Source organism: Nelumbo lutea, chromosome 6, assembly GCF_056320005.1.
Source record: "Nelumbo lutea isolate HS-2025 chromosome 6, American lotus-T2T, whole genome shotgun sequence".
NCBI classification, from domain to species: Eukaryota; Viridiplantae; Streptophyta; class Magnoliopsida; order Proteales; family Nelumbonaceae; genus Nelumbo; species Nelumbo lutea.
Genome location: NC_142689.1, coordinates 25,065,110 through 25,080,939, shown reverse-complemented (window position 1 = coordinate 25,080,939; position 15,830 = coordinate 25,065,110). Strand labels below are relative to the sequence as shown.

The window sequence follows — 15,830 nt, the reverse complement described above, 5'->3', positions numbered from 1 at the left end:
CAGAGCCATCTCTATAACTGGAGGTGGTGGTGGCAGGTGGTCGTTGAAGTGCGGCTGTCAAGCGTCAGATCCCAAGTCAATCTGGTGCACCGCCTCAAGATACGGGCTCTGGTGTCAGGTACGGTGGTTCAATTCGGTGGCCAAGAGACAGTGCCAGAGTGGTGCGCGAGGTAGTCTTGAGTTCAGATAGAAGTATGGCCTGAACTGCCCTGGGGTGGGCCAGTTCGGGTTGTGGCCCTTTGTGCTCTTTCGTAAGGTTTGGGGCCAAGGGGAAAGTTCGGGCTTCTTTTGGGGAGCTCGGGTCACAGGTCCCTGTTGGGGGAGCTCGGGGTTCCTCTTCTTGGAGCTCGTGCCTTGGGCACTGCCGTGCCGAACTGTCGTTCTTGCCAGGTCACCCTTGGCTGCTTCCACATGCTAGGTGGTCAAGAGGTCGGGTCAAATTTACCTCCATCAAGTTCTTTGATCAGTTAGTTGATTTGGCTCGTAAGGGTTCTCTATATCATAATGAACCGACAACCTACCTTAATACCTGGTTAATTTAGCCAAAGGACTAAAATGTCTAACATAACCCTCTGGATGACGAAAAATATTCTATGCGACCAGCATTGGGTATTGTCCTTTATCACTATTTATATTTATATTATATTATATTACTATCAAAATGGGAATGAGGTTTAGATTTTGAATTTTTAACTAAAATGCCCCTATTATTTAATTTGGTCCTTGAAGGTAAAAAATATAATTTGAACCACTATTTTTAATTTTATCGTATTCCTTTTCGTTAAGTTTTATATTTAAGGTATTAATTTTCATTCTCTCTCATTAAATATTATATTCATGGTATATTAAATAAATGAGCTTTGTGGAATTTTCCTTGACTAACCATAGTTTTGAATTTGCTCCCTCTCTAGCTTAGGGAATAAAATGTAATCTGAAACACTCTTTTTTTCATTCAATTCCCTCTCACCAAATCCTATATTTAAGGGGTTTTCTATATTCTTTCTCATTAAATCCTACATTTGAGGTGTTATTCTTTCTCACCAATAAATTTTACTAATTAAATCTATATTCAATAATTTGAACAATACAATACCTGAGTATTTAAAATCGGCCTGAAAATGAAACCATTCTTTCACATAAGTGACAGTAGGTAATTCAACCATTTGGGAAAAATGGGTCAATCCATGATGTCATAATTAAATCATGAAAGTTTAAAAATAAATAAAAATACAAAAATTATATGAGAAATTTTGGCACATCTCTAATATTGTATAGTCATTGTATTAAACAAAACTAAGTATGATAAACAAGAAATATTTCTATTCATGATGAAAATGAGATACATATTTTAAAACAACATAAAATAAAAAATATTTTCCTATTCAAGTTGTGGGTCTACTAGTCAACTTTTTAGGACAAATGTGTCAACAAATGATGTTATAATTAAATAATAAAAATTTTTAAAATGATAGAAACACCAAAAATTATTAAAGAATACATAATTTTTGTAGAAAACATTTGAATACTAATATTGTGCATTCATTATATTCAATAATGATAAATGTGATAAATAAGAGTTATTTTTATGAATGATGAAAATACAATAAAAATAAAAAAATAAAACTCACTCAAAATCTAAAAATTCAAAGGAATCTTTGTCACAAATAAAAATTCTAGGAGTAATTGCCGTTACCAGCCCCTAAAGTACTAGTAATCTGTAAGTCACCCAAAAAAATCCTACCAAACTACTAATTTACCCATGCACACATTATCCACTCAAACCACTAATTTAAGGTCAGGGTAGAAAATACCAAAATGCTGTTTCTTTAATAAATAAGGTAGAATATGGATATGATTTGAGTCATTTACTCGTATCTATCGCATCAACTCAGAAATAGGTTATACTTTGAGTTCTAGGTGCTAAGGGTGCAAGTAGGGCCAGGTTAGGTCTGGTTCAGGTCAACCCTAACCCAGCCCAGGTTAAAATTAAGTTGAGTTTCGGGTTAGGTAAGTTAAAGCCTCAATCCTAACACAACCTGTCAATCCATTCTAGTTAAGATAGCTTCAAAATAATCCCACCCAAGTTGCAGCATTAATGAATAACCATTTGGGTCAAGAAATAGTATTAATTCTCTTCTCTTTTTTATTTTCTTCTCACAAACAGAAATAAAAATTCGTATTGAAATCAGAGCTTAATACAAATAAGAGTGTTCAATTCAGCTTTCCTCTCTCTTTCCTCTTCCCCCAATTCTCTCTCACACACTCACTTTTCTCGATTTCCTCCCCTCTTTTCTCTCTTTCCCCTCTTTTCCTCTCTCTTATTTCTTGAGTCTGGATTTCCTCCCAACAAAAACCATTCCAACATCATTTATGCCCACGCAATCCATACAAAGCGGATTCCAATCTTATAGTGGGTCCCAATTTCCATTTCTCTCCTCTTCCTATTTTCTCTCCTTTTCTCTCCTTCCTCTTGGTTTCTCCACTCTCTTTTCTCTCTCTATTTAACTTTTTCCCAAGGTTCAAAATATCATACGTCCGGTGTATCGGATGAATCTATATTTCTTTTAGTGGTTTTTTTTTTTTTGCCAACTGTTTCAAGAGAGCCGGTTTAGGTCTTCACCACACCCTGAACCAGTCAGACCACCGATACATCCACTGTAGGAACATATCGGTGGGTATTCAGATTTGAATTAAATCCCACATGAGATTTGGTTTGAATTCCAAATGCATTCAGATATTACATCCCAACCGTGTATTGAGAGCATCTCCCAATGGCAAATTACAGATTTGAACTCACTTAAGTCTCAGTTTGAAAAGAGTATAAATACAAATATGTATAATATAAATACATATAAAATAATATAAAATACAAGGTTTTGCATTCTACATTTTTGTATCTATACTTCTTCCAAAATAATATAAATATAAATATGTACAATACAAATACACATAAAGCAATACTCTTTTCAAATAGAGCCTAATGAACAAAATGAATTAAGAATGATCATATAACTTGAATTTATGACTCTTTTAATAAAAATACAAGATTCGAATCAATTTTATCAATGGATACAGTTCTTTACCAAAAAAAAAATCAGTACATTCAAGAATGTATACTTAAATCAAAATGAGTAGGCTCATATTGAATTGGATAGCGATGGAATTATTAAAATATCAAATTCGGGACACCCTTAATCAGATCAAATTCAAATTCAGACAAATAGATACCACTGTTTCCAGCCTACCCAAACCCAAATATGAAAATAAGACTTTTGACACCGTTGGATTGAATCAGAAGTTAGACGTAGACCTAAGTGCCCTTGGAGAATAATAAAATTCATTCCTTACCTTTGATAGCATAATTATCTTATTGGAGGGTATTCTTGAGTTTGGTGATTTTACCACTTCAGGCAATTCTTATTTTTTCGGTAGCCCGTAGCCTGTCCCCATATTCATAATTAGACCTGACAATCGGGTTGGGTGGGTGAAAATAGTCAATACATCTTTGGGCCAGGTTGACAAAAAAAAGGCTAAACCCTAACTTTAAATATTTAGGTCATGGGTCAACCATAAAAATAATTGAAATTTCAAAAACTGAAGAAAAACCAGAAAATAAGAAAATACCAAAATTAATGGAATTGACCTGAAAATTCCAGACTTAAAGAAAAAACTACTTGAAAGTTCAAAAATTCAAAGAGTAAAAAAATGAAGACTAAAGACCAAATCACCAAATACTAAAGAGGGAAAACTTCTAACATAAGCTGTCCTAATAGATACGAATAAATATACAACAATAGATTATTAGATGTTACGACAGGGAAACCCATGTGCAAATGTTCCAATATAAATTAAAGAAAATCAAAATTATTTTTAAGTCCAAATACCTTTCGTCATTTCTAAATTATTTCCTCCTCTGATTCCAATGGATTGAAAGTTGAAACCAATATTTTCAAAGAAAACCCCTGCCGATCTTGTAATTAAACACTTATACTTGAAAGTTGAAACCAATATTTTCAAAGCTGGTATGGAAACAGAACCTCTTATGATTCTAATTTATTGGTCAGTTGTTTTTTTGGATATCATATATTTTTTTAATTATAATCGAATCCAATAAATTTTCATCCGGGTTATTCAATCATTTTAGTCAAATGAATCAACCTGTGATGCCATAAATTAAATATAAAAACAGATAAAGTTATAGAAAAAATAAAAAATAACAAAAATTTTATATAAAATATAAATATGACACGAATATCATATATTCATCATATTAAATAAAAAGTAATTATAAAAAATGAAAATCATTTATTATCAACGATATATAAATGACTAAAAATACAATTAAATAAACAAAAAATAAAAAACAGGAAAAAAAAACAGAAAAAGGTGATCCAACTCCATTTAAGAGGGAGATGAAGCATCCATTACAGTCTACGCCGGGCCATGGGAATATGCAGCAGCAGTTACGTACAGATGAGTCATGCCAATATTTGGATTGGAGTAGTTTCATCCTTATCGTTTTCCTCGTAATATAACAAGTTTGGACATCCATGTTATGTAGTGGTTCCACTTTATGTTTTGACTAAGTGTTTCTACTTTGGAAAAGTAAATTGAGCAACATTTTGTCTGACCTGTTTATCCGTTTAATGGTTTTTGGTCATTTTTTTATTTTTTTTAATTGAAAATCATCCAAGCAATCAGCTTCATTTTTTTCCTAATCTCAGTTCATGGCAAAAAATCGTTGAATCGGTCAATAACCTATTGACCTAGGCGGTTGAACATTTGACCCATTCAATGTTTTTTTGTCTTTTTTTTTTATTTTTGTTGTCAGAACGGGCCATCCATTTGAATTGAATAGTCAAACCATTGACCCAAAAACTGGTGGCTAGAACAATTCCGTTTTCAGGTCATATGAGTCACATGCTCGAATGGCATAACATGTATGGTATTGTTTAATGGACCTCACACACTCAATTTTTTGCCTGTACTTTTTTTTGTTAGAACGGGTTGTCCGTTTTTTTAATTTTTTTTTAATTGGGAACCGTCTATGCAAGCAGTTCTGTTTTACCCCAATCCCAGTCCCTGACAAAAAACCGTTGAATCGGTCAACGACCCATTGACCTGAGTGGTCAAACCATTAACCTGTTGACCCGTTCAATGGTTTTTGGCTATTTTTTATTTTTTTATTTTTGTTGTCAGAACAGGCTGTCCATTCAAAACGAACGGTCGAACCATCAACCCGAAAACCAGTGGCTAGAACAATTCCATTTTCGGGTCGTATGAGTCACACGCTCGAATGACATAACACGTATCTACTTAATGGACCTCACACACTCAATTTTTTGCTTATAATTTTTGTTTTTATAATGGGTTGTCTGTTCGAATTGGACAATCGAACCGTCGACCCGAAAACCAGTGGCCAAAATGGTTCCATAATTTTTTACTTGTAATCTTTTGTTTCCATAACGGGCTATCCATTCAAAATGAATGGTCGAATCGTCAACCCAAAAACCGGTGGCCAGAACGGTTCTATCTTCAGGTCGTATGATTCACACATTCGAATGGCATAACACGTATGATACTACTTAATGGACCTCACAAACTCATTTTTTTGCCTATAATTTTTGTTGTCAAAACAGATCGTCCATTTGAACCGAATGATCAAACCGTCAACCTGAAAACCGATGGCCAGAACGGTTTATAATTTTTTTGCTTGTAATTTTTGTTGTCAAAACGAGCCATCCATTCGAACCGGACAATCGAACCATCGGTTGTCAAAACGTTATAAGCAACAATTATCAATAATAGTAAGTAATTATAGTATTTAATTAAATAAACATTAATGATAGTTTTAATAATATTATTTAGTTATTTTTAATATAACAATAAATATTCATTAAATTAATAATTACCAAAATTAAATTAAATTAACAGTATTTATCAATAATAGTTAGTAATTATAATATTTTATTAAATAATCAATAACAATACTTTTAATAACATTTTTATATGTTTTTAATATAACAATAATTACTAAGTTTATTAATAACAATATTTATAATAACAGTATTTATTAATTATAATCACTAATTATATATTTATTAAATTACTATAATAATCAGTAATTATTAAATTATAGCAATTAATTATTGTAATGATAAGTAGATTCCATTAATTAAATTATAGTAATTAATTATTGTAATAATCAGTAGATCTATTAATTACTGTAATTAATTATAGGGTTGCTCTCACGTGGGAATCTACTCGCACAAGTAGATTCCATTTCTTGCACGGAGAGAGCTGCCCTATTGTATTAACATATATATATATATATATATATATATATATATATATGTTTTAGATATGTTATATATATTTTTATGTTTAATTTATATTTTTTAACTCAATTTTTTATTTTTTATTTATAAAAAATGTTAAAATTTGCAATTTTAGGCCATAAAAGGGTTTTTTTTTTTTGTAAAAATAGCGAAGTGCAAAGTTATGGCCTCCGAAAGTTTGCATACATTGATTGTGCAACCCGGGACCCGGTATCAGGTCTAATGGGTCAATGGTTGAACCAGTTGGGTCAAACGGTTCTTGGTCAGGTGATAGTTCAAACGGTTTGACTGATCGGGTCAATGGTGGGTTGAAAACGTTGATCGATATTATTTTCTTTTTTCCTTTTTTTTTTCTTTTCCAACTCTTATCAAATAGAACCAAGATTTCTTACTCACTTTTTTTACCAGTGCCCCCTACCCACGATACACTGCAGCCGCACATCTCATAATATAAGATGGTGATGTGTGGCTGAAAATCAAGACCAATAGAGTGTGGGAGTTGTGGGTGGGAAATCTGGATTGTATCAAATAGTAGAGTTTGAATCTACTCGTCATATAGCGCTCTTCACATTGCCTCCCAGTCATACATCGGGAACATCCCATGTACTTTGTATTGTTATTCATAGGGAGATGTTCCCAATACACATAGGGATAAGGTTTTGAGATCGGTGTGAGGTTATGCTTTGTGGGAGAAAATCCCAATTCTATTGGTGAAAAAATTAGGGGTGTTTATGGTCTAGTTTGATGCGGTTTAGAGATTATATCAGACGAAACTAGTAAATTACGTTTTGAAAAATTCTTACAACAAACCAAACCGTGTTGGCATAGAAACCAAACTGTATATTTTATTAGGATTTGGTGCAGTTTCTAATACGGTTTGAAGACTTTGGAGTGACATAGATAAAAAAAAAAATTAATTAACTAAAAACCAAATATTAATTACAAGTCAAAATTAAAATTAGAAGTCTTTAGTCTTTAATCTTTATTATCATTTTATAAAATAAATACTATTATTATTATTTAATAAATCAAACTGAAACTGTAAACCATATTTCAAAACTTTGAAACCGAATCAAACTATTTTTTATTACAAACCGAATCAAATTTTTGGTTTGGTTTTACAGTTTGAACTGTATAATGATCACACCTCTAGAGAAAATCATCATTTCGTGATGATTTGTCCAGTCTAAGACCATTTAATAAATCCAAAAAGTTCATTGACAGAGAAAATCCGGTAATACTGATAAGTGATGATGTATTGTGCTTCAGGCTTAGTTTTGGAAATAGTAAATACAAATATGTACGTGGAAAGCTTTGTATTTTGTATTACTAAACCTGTATTTGCACTAGTATACATATTCGTATTTATATACTTTCAAAACTGAGCCTCATTTTCTGTTTTATCAGGCATTGTTGAGGTGACAACTAAATGAGTTGGGTTATATTTGATTTTATTTGACGTGGGTTTATGATTAATACATCAACCAACCATTCACATCCGTTAGTAATCGATGTATGCATGGGTTATTGCAATCTAACCTAATCCAAAAAAAGTAAGATTCAAAGTATCGATACGTATTGGTTCGTATCAGTCAATACGTATTATTCTGACATCAAAATTGAATATAAGAACATGCAATTTTCTTAAATCCATTTGCAGTAATATATGTGGGTTGTGGTGCCCAATGGGTGATCCAACTTGATCCTCTAATAATTGAATTGAGTCCATTACTATCCAATTCAAATTGATCGATGTAACACTACATGCTTGCGCTTAAATTTATACTCTATTCATTAAAAGTGTTTTGAATCTAGTATGTTTACTAAAACGGTCAGATTCAAGTTTTATAATTCATTTTGTTCATCACATACAATACAAAGTCCTATGTAGATTATTTTTATTTAATATCTAATTGCATTCCGAATTCATACCAAATCTGATGTATGGGATGCAATTCAAAGCAGAATGCTAATAAAAACAATTTTGAATCTAAACATACCCAGTTTTATTCAATCCATGTGGATTGTGGTGACCAACTACTTATTCCCTTGTGACCCCATTGAAATACTACTCGATCGGGATTGCTGTGATTGGCTACATACCAATATATTAAATAATGGAGTGTTCATTTGTGATTGGCTACATAGCAGTGTGAGCAGCAAATCCAAGCTCATGGGGTGATCACAAAGGATTGCTGTGACCACAGTCGCAGCAGATGTGCTTTCGAATCTGAAGCCCACCCAGTTGCAGCATTGCGGTCCGCAAAGCTACTTGGGAAATATTAATCCTCTCTCTCTCTCTCTCTCTCTCTCTCATCCCAAAACCCAATTGACAAATTTCAATCCAAGGGTTCTGATGCTTCCACCAGTTAATGGAAGTTGCTCAGTACATAAACACCCATAGTTTTTGCTAGCTCTTGAATGTGGAAGTATCACTTCTGTTAATGCATCCTCTCATCTGAGGAGACAACAGCTTCATCACATAGATATTACTCCATTCGCCAGTAGAATGTAGTTAGAGAGAAGGTCTCCCCATAGTCCATGGACTTACAATCTCCAATTTTGATCTGTGTTTGTTTTCCCTTCCATTCTTTTGTCCAAGGAACTTGATAGTTGATCCCCCTTGGTCATATAAGCTAGTTTATAATTAATTTATATATAAACAACGTGAATTTTATAGGAAGTTCTGTGGACTGTAATCTGTAAGCTCCATAGGAGTCCATTGAAGTACTACTAGTTCAGCTATGGGAGAGGAGAGGAAGTTCAAGCTGGTGGGGAAATGGAGACTGGATTTGTCCATTGAAAAAAAATCTTTCCTCTTTGAGCAGGGAATGACAAAGGGGAAGGCTCTATTGAAAATCAAAGAAAGGAGTAGGGCATTGATTCTCCTACCAGAGGAGGCCTGTGTGTGGCTGAAAGGTTTTGTAGATGGAGCTGTAAATTCCTTTCGAGAAGAAGGTTGGAGAAACTCGTTGACCTGTGAGAACAAGAGGTTCAAAACTATGCTAAAAAGGAATGGAAAAGGGTGGTTCATTATGGTCACCAAACTCTTTGGTTTTAACAAAAAGCAAGTGATGTGTATTCTAGAAGGTCTGAAGCAAAGAGGGTGGGCTTCTTTCGCATCTAATCTTCAGGCTTTTCTCTTGGAGGTTGAATGTAGAGTAGAAGAAGCCCTTGGCTCGAAGGTTTGTTCTGTGCTCCGCCCAAAGCTTTACCCTGAAGTTTTGGTAAACTTCGACAAGAATTGTGTGGCGGGAGTGAATGTGAACAAAAGAGACCTAAGGGAATCTGTAGATGAGCTAGGTTGTGCTATTATAGATTGGCCCCTGACTTACTTGGGCCTCCCTTTAGGAGATAATCCTAAGAGTGTTAGATTTTGGGCTCCGGTAGTGGAGAGGTTTGAGAAGAGGCTAGCGGCCTGGAAGAGGAGTTATCTTTCTTTAGGTGGAAGAGTCTTTCTCATTAGATCTACCCTAACTAACATTCCCGTTTACTTTCTGTTAGTGTTTAAGATCCCCTCAAAGGTTTCAAATCTTTTGAACAAATTAATAAGGATTCTCTTCCCAACCAGTTTTGGATATTAATGAGCGCTCTGTTTCTCTTGTTCCAAATTCTCTTCCCAACCATGAGTCGGAAGCCGTTGGTCTGAAAGCCACAATGAGTCTACAAGGGGAGGGGGGAAGTGGGTGAGGAATCTCGCAGAGAGACATTAATTAGAGAAATCTTAGAAAGCATCTCGGGTGAAGTGGAAATGAAGGATTTGCAGAGAGGGAGCCTGGAGGGGACAGACAGGGTTGTGGTTGGAGGTAAAGTGAGAAGGAACAAGAAGCTTCCTAGGAGTGAGGAAAGTGTTTCTTTAGGAAAAGAGCAAACTTTTGGGAAGAGTCAGTTGCAGAGTTTGTGAAAAAGTTGGGGTGTAAGCTGAAGAACCCGAATGACCTAAAAGCCTACATGCAAAATAAAGAGGACAGCAAGATGAAATTTAGAAGGCTGAGTGAAGTGGAGAGATTAAAAAAAGATATTAAGGGGGACAAGAAGTTCGAAGTGAAAGGGATTAGAAGAAAATGGTCTAAATAGTTCTTGGAGGACTTAGGGTTAAAGCCTTTAGTTTTCAATGAGAATCCTAAGTTGGAATGTGAGGGGGTTGAATAGCTTTAGGAAGAGAGCAACAATCAAAGAGGTAATTAAGAAGTTCAATCCAGATGTGGTTATGCTTCAGGAGTCCAAAAGCATGGATTTTGATTGCAGCTGAGAAATGAGTGTGTGGAGTTCTAGACGTATTAAGTGGGTGGCTGCTCCTTCGTGGGGTTCCTCGGGAGGGATTGTGACCCTATGGAAAGAAGAGATTCTCTTAGGTGTGGAGGAGCTAATTGGAGATCACTCTGTCTTCCTGAAGTTCAAACAGGTGGTCGATGGGTATGATTGGGTACTAACAAATGTGTATGGCCCCAATGACTATAGGCAAAGGGAGAAATTATGGGAAGAATTGAGTGACAATAGAGGCCTTTGTGATGGACCCTGGTGTGTGGGTGGGGACTTTAATGTAGTGAGATTTATGAAGGAACCAACAACCCCAGACAGAGAGTGACAAGTATGAGGAAGTTCAACAAATTTGTGGACTCTTTTAATCTCAAAGAACTTCCTTTCCTAAATAATAACTTCACTTGGTTCAACCTTCAATCCCAGCCAATTTGCTCTAAGTTGGACAAATTTTTGTTCTCAACAAATTGGGAGGATCATTGGGGCAACATTACTTCTAGGGCTCTCCCTAGACTCACTTCAGACCACTGGCCAATAGTTTTGGTCAAGGAGGAATTAAGAGTAATAGGGCCTACACCTTTCAAGTTTGAAAATATGTGGTTGTCTCATCCGGGTTTCATTGAGAAAATCAGAGAGTGGTGGGAGCAAGCAAATCCGGTAGTTGATTGGGAGGAAATGAGGTTCCACAAGAAACTCCAATACCTAAAATCTCAATTAAAGGAGTGGAATAGGCTGGAATTTGGAAGATTAGAAGAGACAAAGCAAGTTCTGGTGGAGCAAATTGAGGATTTGGACCTGAAGGAAGAGAGAGGCCCCTTTGGAGAGGAAGAAAGGAAGTTGAGATGGGTTTTAAGGAGGAAGTTGGAGGACATCCTGATCAAGGAGGAAATCAGTTGGAGGTAAAAATCTAGGTGTAAGTGGCTAAGGGAGGGAGACATAAATACAAGGTTTTTACATTCAGTGGCAAATGGAAGGAGAAAGAAGAATTACATCTCTAACTTGGAAGTTGATGGAGCAGTTTTGCCTCACCCGGCTGAAATTGCAGAGGCCCTAGTAAATCACTTCAAATCTATTTTTAGAAGGCCTATGAATGAGAGAGTGTTGTTGGAGGGTTTGGATTGGCCGACTCTAAGTGCAGAGAAGAAAGAGTGGTTAGAAAAAATATTCGATATGGAGGAGGTAAAGGAAGTGGTTTTCTCTATGGATAGGACAAAAGCTTCGGGTCCAGATGGGTTCACAATGGCCTTTTACCAGGATTGCTGGGATATCTTGGAGAATGATCTTGCTTCGGTCTTTGAGGAGTTCCATAAGAGGGGTGTAGTAAATCCATGATTGAACTCAACTTTCATTGCCTTAGTCCCAAAGAAGAAATATGCCTCCCAACCAAAAGATTTTAGACCTATTAGTCTGATGACTAACTTGTACAAAATCATTGCTAAGGTGCTGTCTCTCAGGATAAAGAAGGTGCTCCCCTCTATTATTGCACCCAACCAAAGTGCTTTTGTGGAGGGAAGACAGATCACCAATCAAATCCTTATTGCAAATGAGAGCTTTGAGAGCTTTAGAAAGTCAAAGAAGAAGGGAGTGGTCTGCAAATTGGATGTGGAGAAGACTCTCAACTTGGTTGATTAGTCATTCTTGATGGAGGTGTTGAGGAGTTTTGGTTTTGGTGATAGGTGGTGCAAGTGGATTTGGGGTTGTGTTAGGACTTGCCATTATTCTATCCTGGTGAACGGGACTATGGTTGACTTCTTTCCGGTGTTGAAAGGTCTAAGACAAGGAGATCCTCTTTCCCCTTTTCTTTTCACCCTTATTATTGATGTATTTGGGCGATTGATCCATAGAGCAGACTCGAGGAATCTGATAAGAGAGTGGAGAGTAGGGAGGGAGGAGGTTCCCTTAACTCTTTTGCAGTTTGCAAATGATACTATCCTTTTCTGTGAAGGAGGGAACCTCAGTTGGATCCGGAATCTAAAGTTGACAATACAACTTTTTGAGAAGTTATCTAACCTCAAAGTAAACTTCGACAAGAGTTGTGTGGCGGGAGTGAATGTAAACAAAAGAGACCTAAGGGAATCTGTAGATGAGCTAGGTTGTGCTATTATAGATTGGCCCCTGACTTACTTGGGCCTCCCTTTAGGAGATAATCCTAAGAGTGTCAGATTTTGGGCTCCGATAGTGGAGTGGTTTGAGAAGAGGCTAGCGGCCTGGAAGAGGAGTTATCTTTCTTTAGGTGGAAGAGTCTTTCTCATTAGATCTACCCTAACTAACCTTCCTGTTTACTTTCTGTTAGTGTTTAAGATCCCCTCAAAGGTTTCAAATCTTTTGAACAAATTAGTAAGGAACTTTCTATGGGAGCCTGGAGAGGAGAAAAGAGATCATAGGGTGAGTTGGGAGGTGGTCTCTAGGTGTAAAACATTAGGAGGTCTAGGGATTGGTAATTTCAAGAAAAGGAATATGGCTCTTCTGGGGAAGTGGTTGTGGAGGTTCTCTTTGGAAAGGGATAAATTGTGGACTAAGATTGTGGCTAACATTCATGGGCTAGAAGACAATGGCTGGGATCCTGGAATTTTGGCAAGGGCTTCAGCTGCTTCTCCTTGGAAATCCATCCACAATCTGCTTCCAGTTTTCTCCCCTTTGATTAGGTATGGATTAAACTCTGGTAACCAAATATTTTTCTGGGAACATCTTTGAGTCGGGGATTCTCCTCTGAAAGACAAGTCTCCTTCCTTGTCTGCTCTTTTAGATTTGAAAAATGAACCAATTTCTTCTTTCTTAGTCCCTTCAGCTTCCACTTCGGGCTTTGGTTGGAAGCTTGGCCTGCGTAGGGCAATTAGGGATACGAACTTGGATAGCCTAGTAGCTCTGCTAGCCTCCCTTGAGGGTGTCTTCCTAAACCCTACTAAGGAAGACACCAGATTTTGGACCCTTTCTAGCTCTGGTACATTTTCTTGTGCTTCTTTCTTTGAAACTTTAACTCAGCCTCCTACCCCCCTGTGGTTGTCCTTTCCAGTTAAGGAAATTTGGAGCAGACCTATTCCTCTTCGGGTGGTTTTTTTTTGTTGGGAAATTTTCCTGAAAAGAATCAACACCTTAAACTTACTCCAAAGAAAGAGACCCAACTATTGTCTACTTCCTAATAGATGTGATCTTTGTAAAGCTGATGGGGAATCTGGCTACCACCTCATGGTCTCTTGTAAGGTTGTTAAATCTGTTTGGGAGTGGGTTTTCCCAGTTTTGGGTGTCCTTGGTATCCTTTGGAGACTGTCCAGTGTTTGTTTTCTCTGTCTTTTTTCAGCTTGCCTAAGAGGGAGGGAAGACTATGTGCAGGTGTATTAGGGCAGCGGTTTGTTGTTCTTTGTGGGAAGAAAGAAACTCACGCATATTTTCCGACAAGGAAAAAACTTTGGAAGATTTGTTAGATCGAATCCTTATAAGAGCGGTCCACTGGCTAAAATCTTTGGAGTTATTTTCATATTGTCCTATGGATGACTTGCTAAGAAACTGGAAAGAGATTGTTTTTACTGCAAGATGCAAGAGGACTCTTTGTCCATTCTGGTCCCCTCCCCCCTCGGGCTTTTTAAAGCTGAATTTTGATGGCAGCAGTGTAAGGAATCCAGGGCCCTCTGGGATTGGAAGAGTCTTTAGGAATGAGGAAGGGATTGTTACTATATTCTCTGGCCCTATTGGAGAAGGTGACTCTCTTAGGGCTGATATTCTTGCAGCGCTTGAAGGAATTCGAAGAGCAAAAGATCTAAATATTAGCCGTTTGATTCTGGAAAGTGACTCGAAGGTGGTGGTTAATTGGTTGAAGACAGAGGACAATGGTTTGTGGAACTTTAACAATGAGAAAAAACAGTTTTTATGGTTGGGTAGGGTCATAGAGATTCAATACAGCTAGGTGAAGAGGAGTACCAACTCATTTGCGGATGGGTTGGCCAAGCAAGGAGTGAATAGGGAGGTGTTTTCTGGGCTAGTTTTTAAATTTCTTTGCTTTCCCCGAGTTTTCTGATTTTTGGGGAGCTAATTTATTTTATCTCCCTTTGTATTCCTTTCCCTCTATTCTCTTAATTTAATGAAATTGATGTTATTGATAAAAAAAAAAACAAAAAAAACAACGTGAATTTTATTGAATATTTCTCAGTTTTTCGATGTATCATGCGGCGCTATCATAGTAGCACTATAGCTTATTAGAATACTACTGCAGTTCAGTTTCTACTTTCTACACAGCATTTTATTCAATTATATCAAGTTTCTTATTGAATTAGGTGCTTATGAATTCTATATAAATTTTGATTAGTTTCCAGTGCAACTGAATAAATGATATAATTACTCAAGGGGATTGTAGTATACAGAAAGAAATTGATCCTTGTTCAATTGAATCCTGGTGTTTGGGCCATTTTGGTTGTCCAATTCCTAATTTTAGCAGTTTGGTATATGTACAGTTTTCATAGCAGCCTGAACCGTACTCCGTCCAAAGATGAAAGAACTAACAATCATGTTCTATACCCGCCCATAGGCCACCGGAATTCCGATAGCAATCCCACCGGACCTCTTCTCAGCGGCCTCAAGTAGTCCTGCTCCGAATAATGGTGGCATCGGAGAGGGACGAAGGTTGTATTGCTGTGGTACCACCGCCCTGATGGATAAATTGACGATACCGTTACGTTCACCGTCGGGCTCTCTCAATCGATAGCTGAGAAAGTGCTGGTAGAAAGAGGGCGTGTAATCTCCGATGAAATCCGAGACCGGAATGTTGGCGGTTCCTACCATTCTGATTCTGGAATGAGTCTTGCATTGCACCTCGACCGTAATAAACTTGGCGGAGTTGGGCAACGGGAGGCTGAGCTTCTCGTTCCAGGAGGGGCAACTCCCGCCCCGTGTGTCCACGCTGGTGGAGCACGAGTTCTGGGAGCCCGTCCGGACGACGACGAAGGCGTTCTTCTTGATAGAACGGTGATGGAGGCGCAAGTCTTGGGCGGAGATCACGTTGATCTCTAAGGAAACCAGAGATGTCTTCTCCATTAATTAATCTCCTGAGTCTAGATTTTGAAACCCTTTTTGGGGAGTCTGAGTTTTCTTTCTTCTTCAGTTGAGATCTCAAGTTAGGATCTTGAATGAGATTGTGTTGAGAGTTGATATATATATATATATATATATATATATATATATTAATAGTGTTGGAGAAGAGAACGTGTGAAGAAAGGGGAGAGAAAGAGAGGCGCTGTTTCT

The 15,830-nt window shown here is 36.9% G+C and overlaps 1 protein-coding gene across 1 annotated transcript; it reads right to left on the bottom strand.

Annotated features, from left to right (window-relative positions):
• Nucleotides 1-15,101: 15,101 nt before the first annotated feature.
• On the bottom strand, nt 15,102-15,623 carry LOC148848015 (BON1-associated protein 2-like). The gene has a single exon (XM_088951300.1). It carries the CDS (start codon nt 15,621-15,623, stop codon nt 15,102-15,104), a length of 522 nt encoding a protein of 173 aa, XP_088807426.1.
• Between the last annotated feature and the right edge of the window lie 207 nt (nt 15,624-15,830).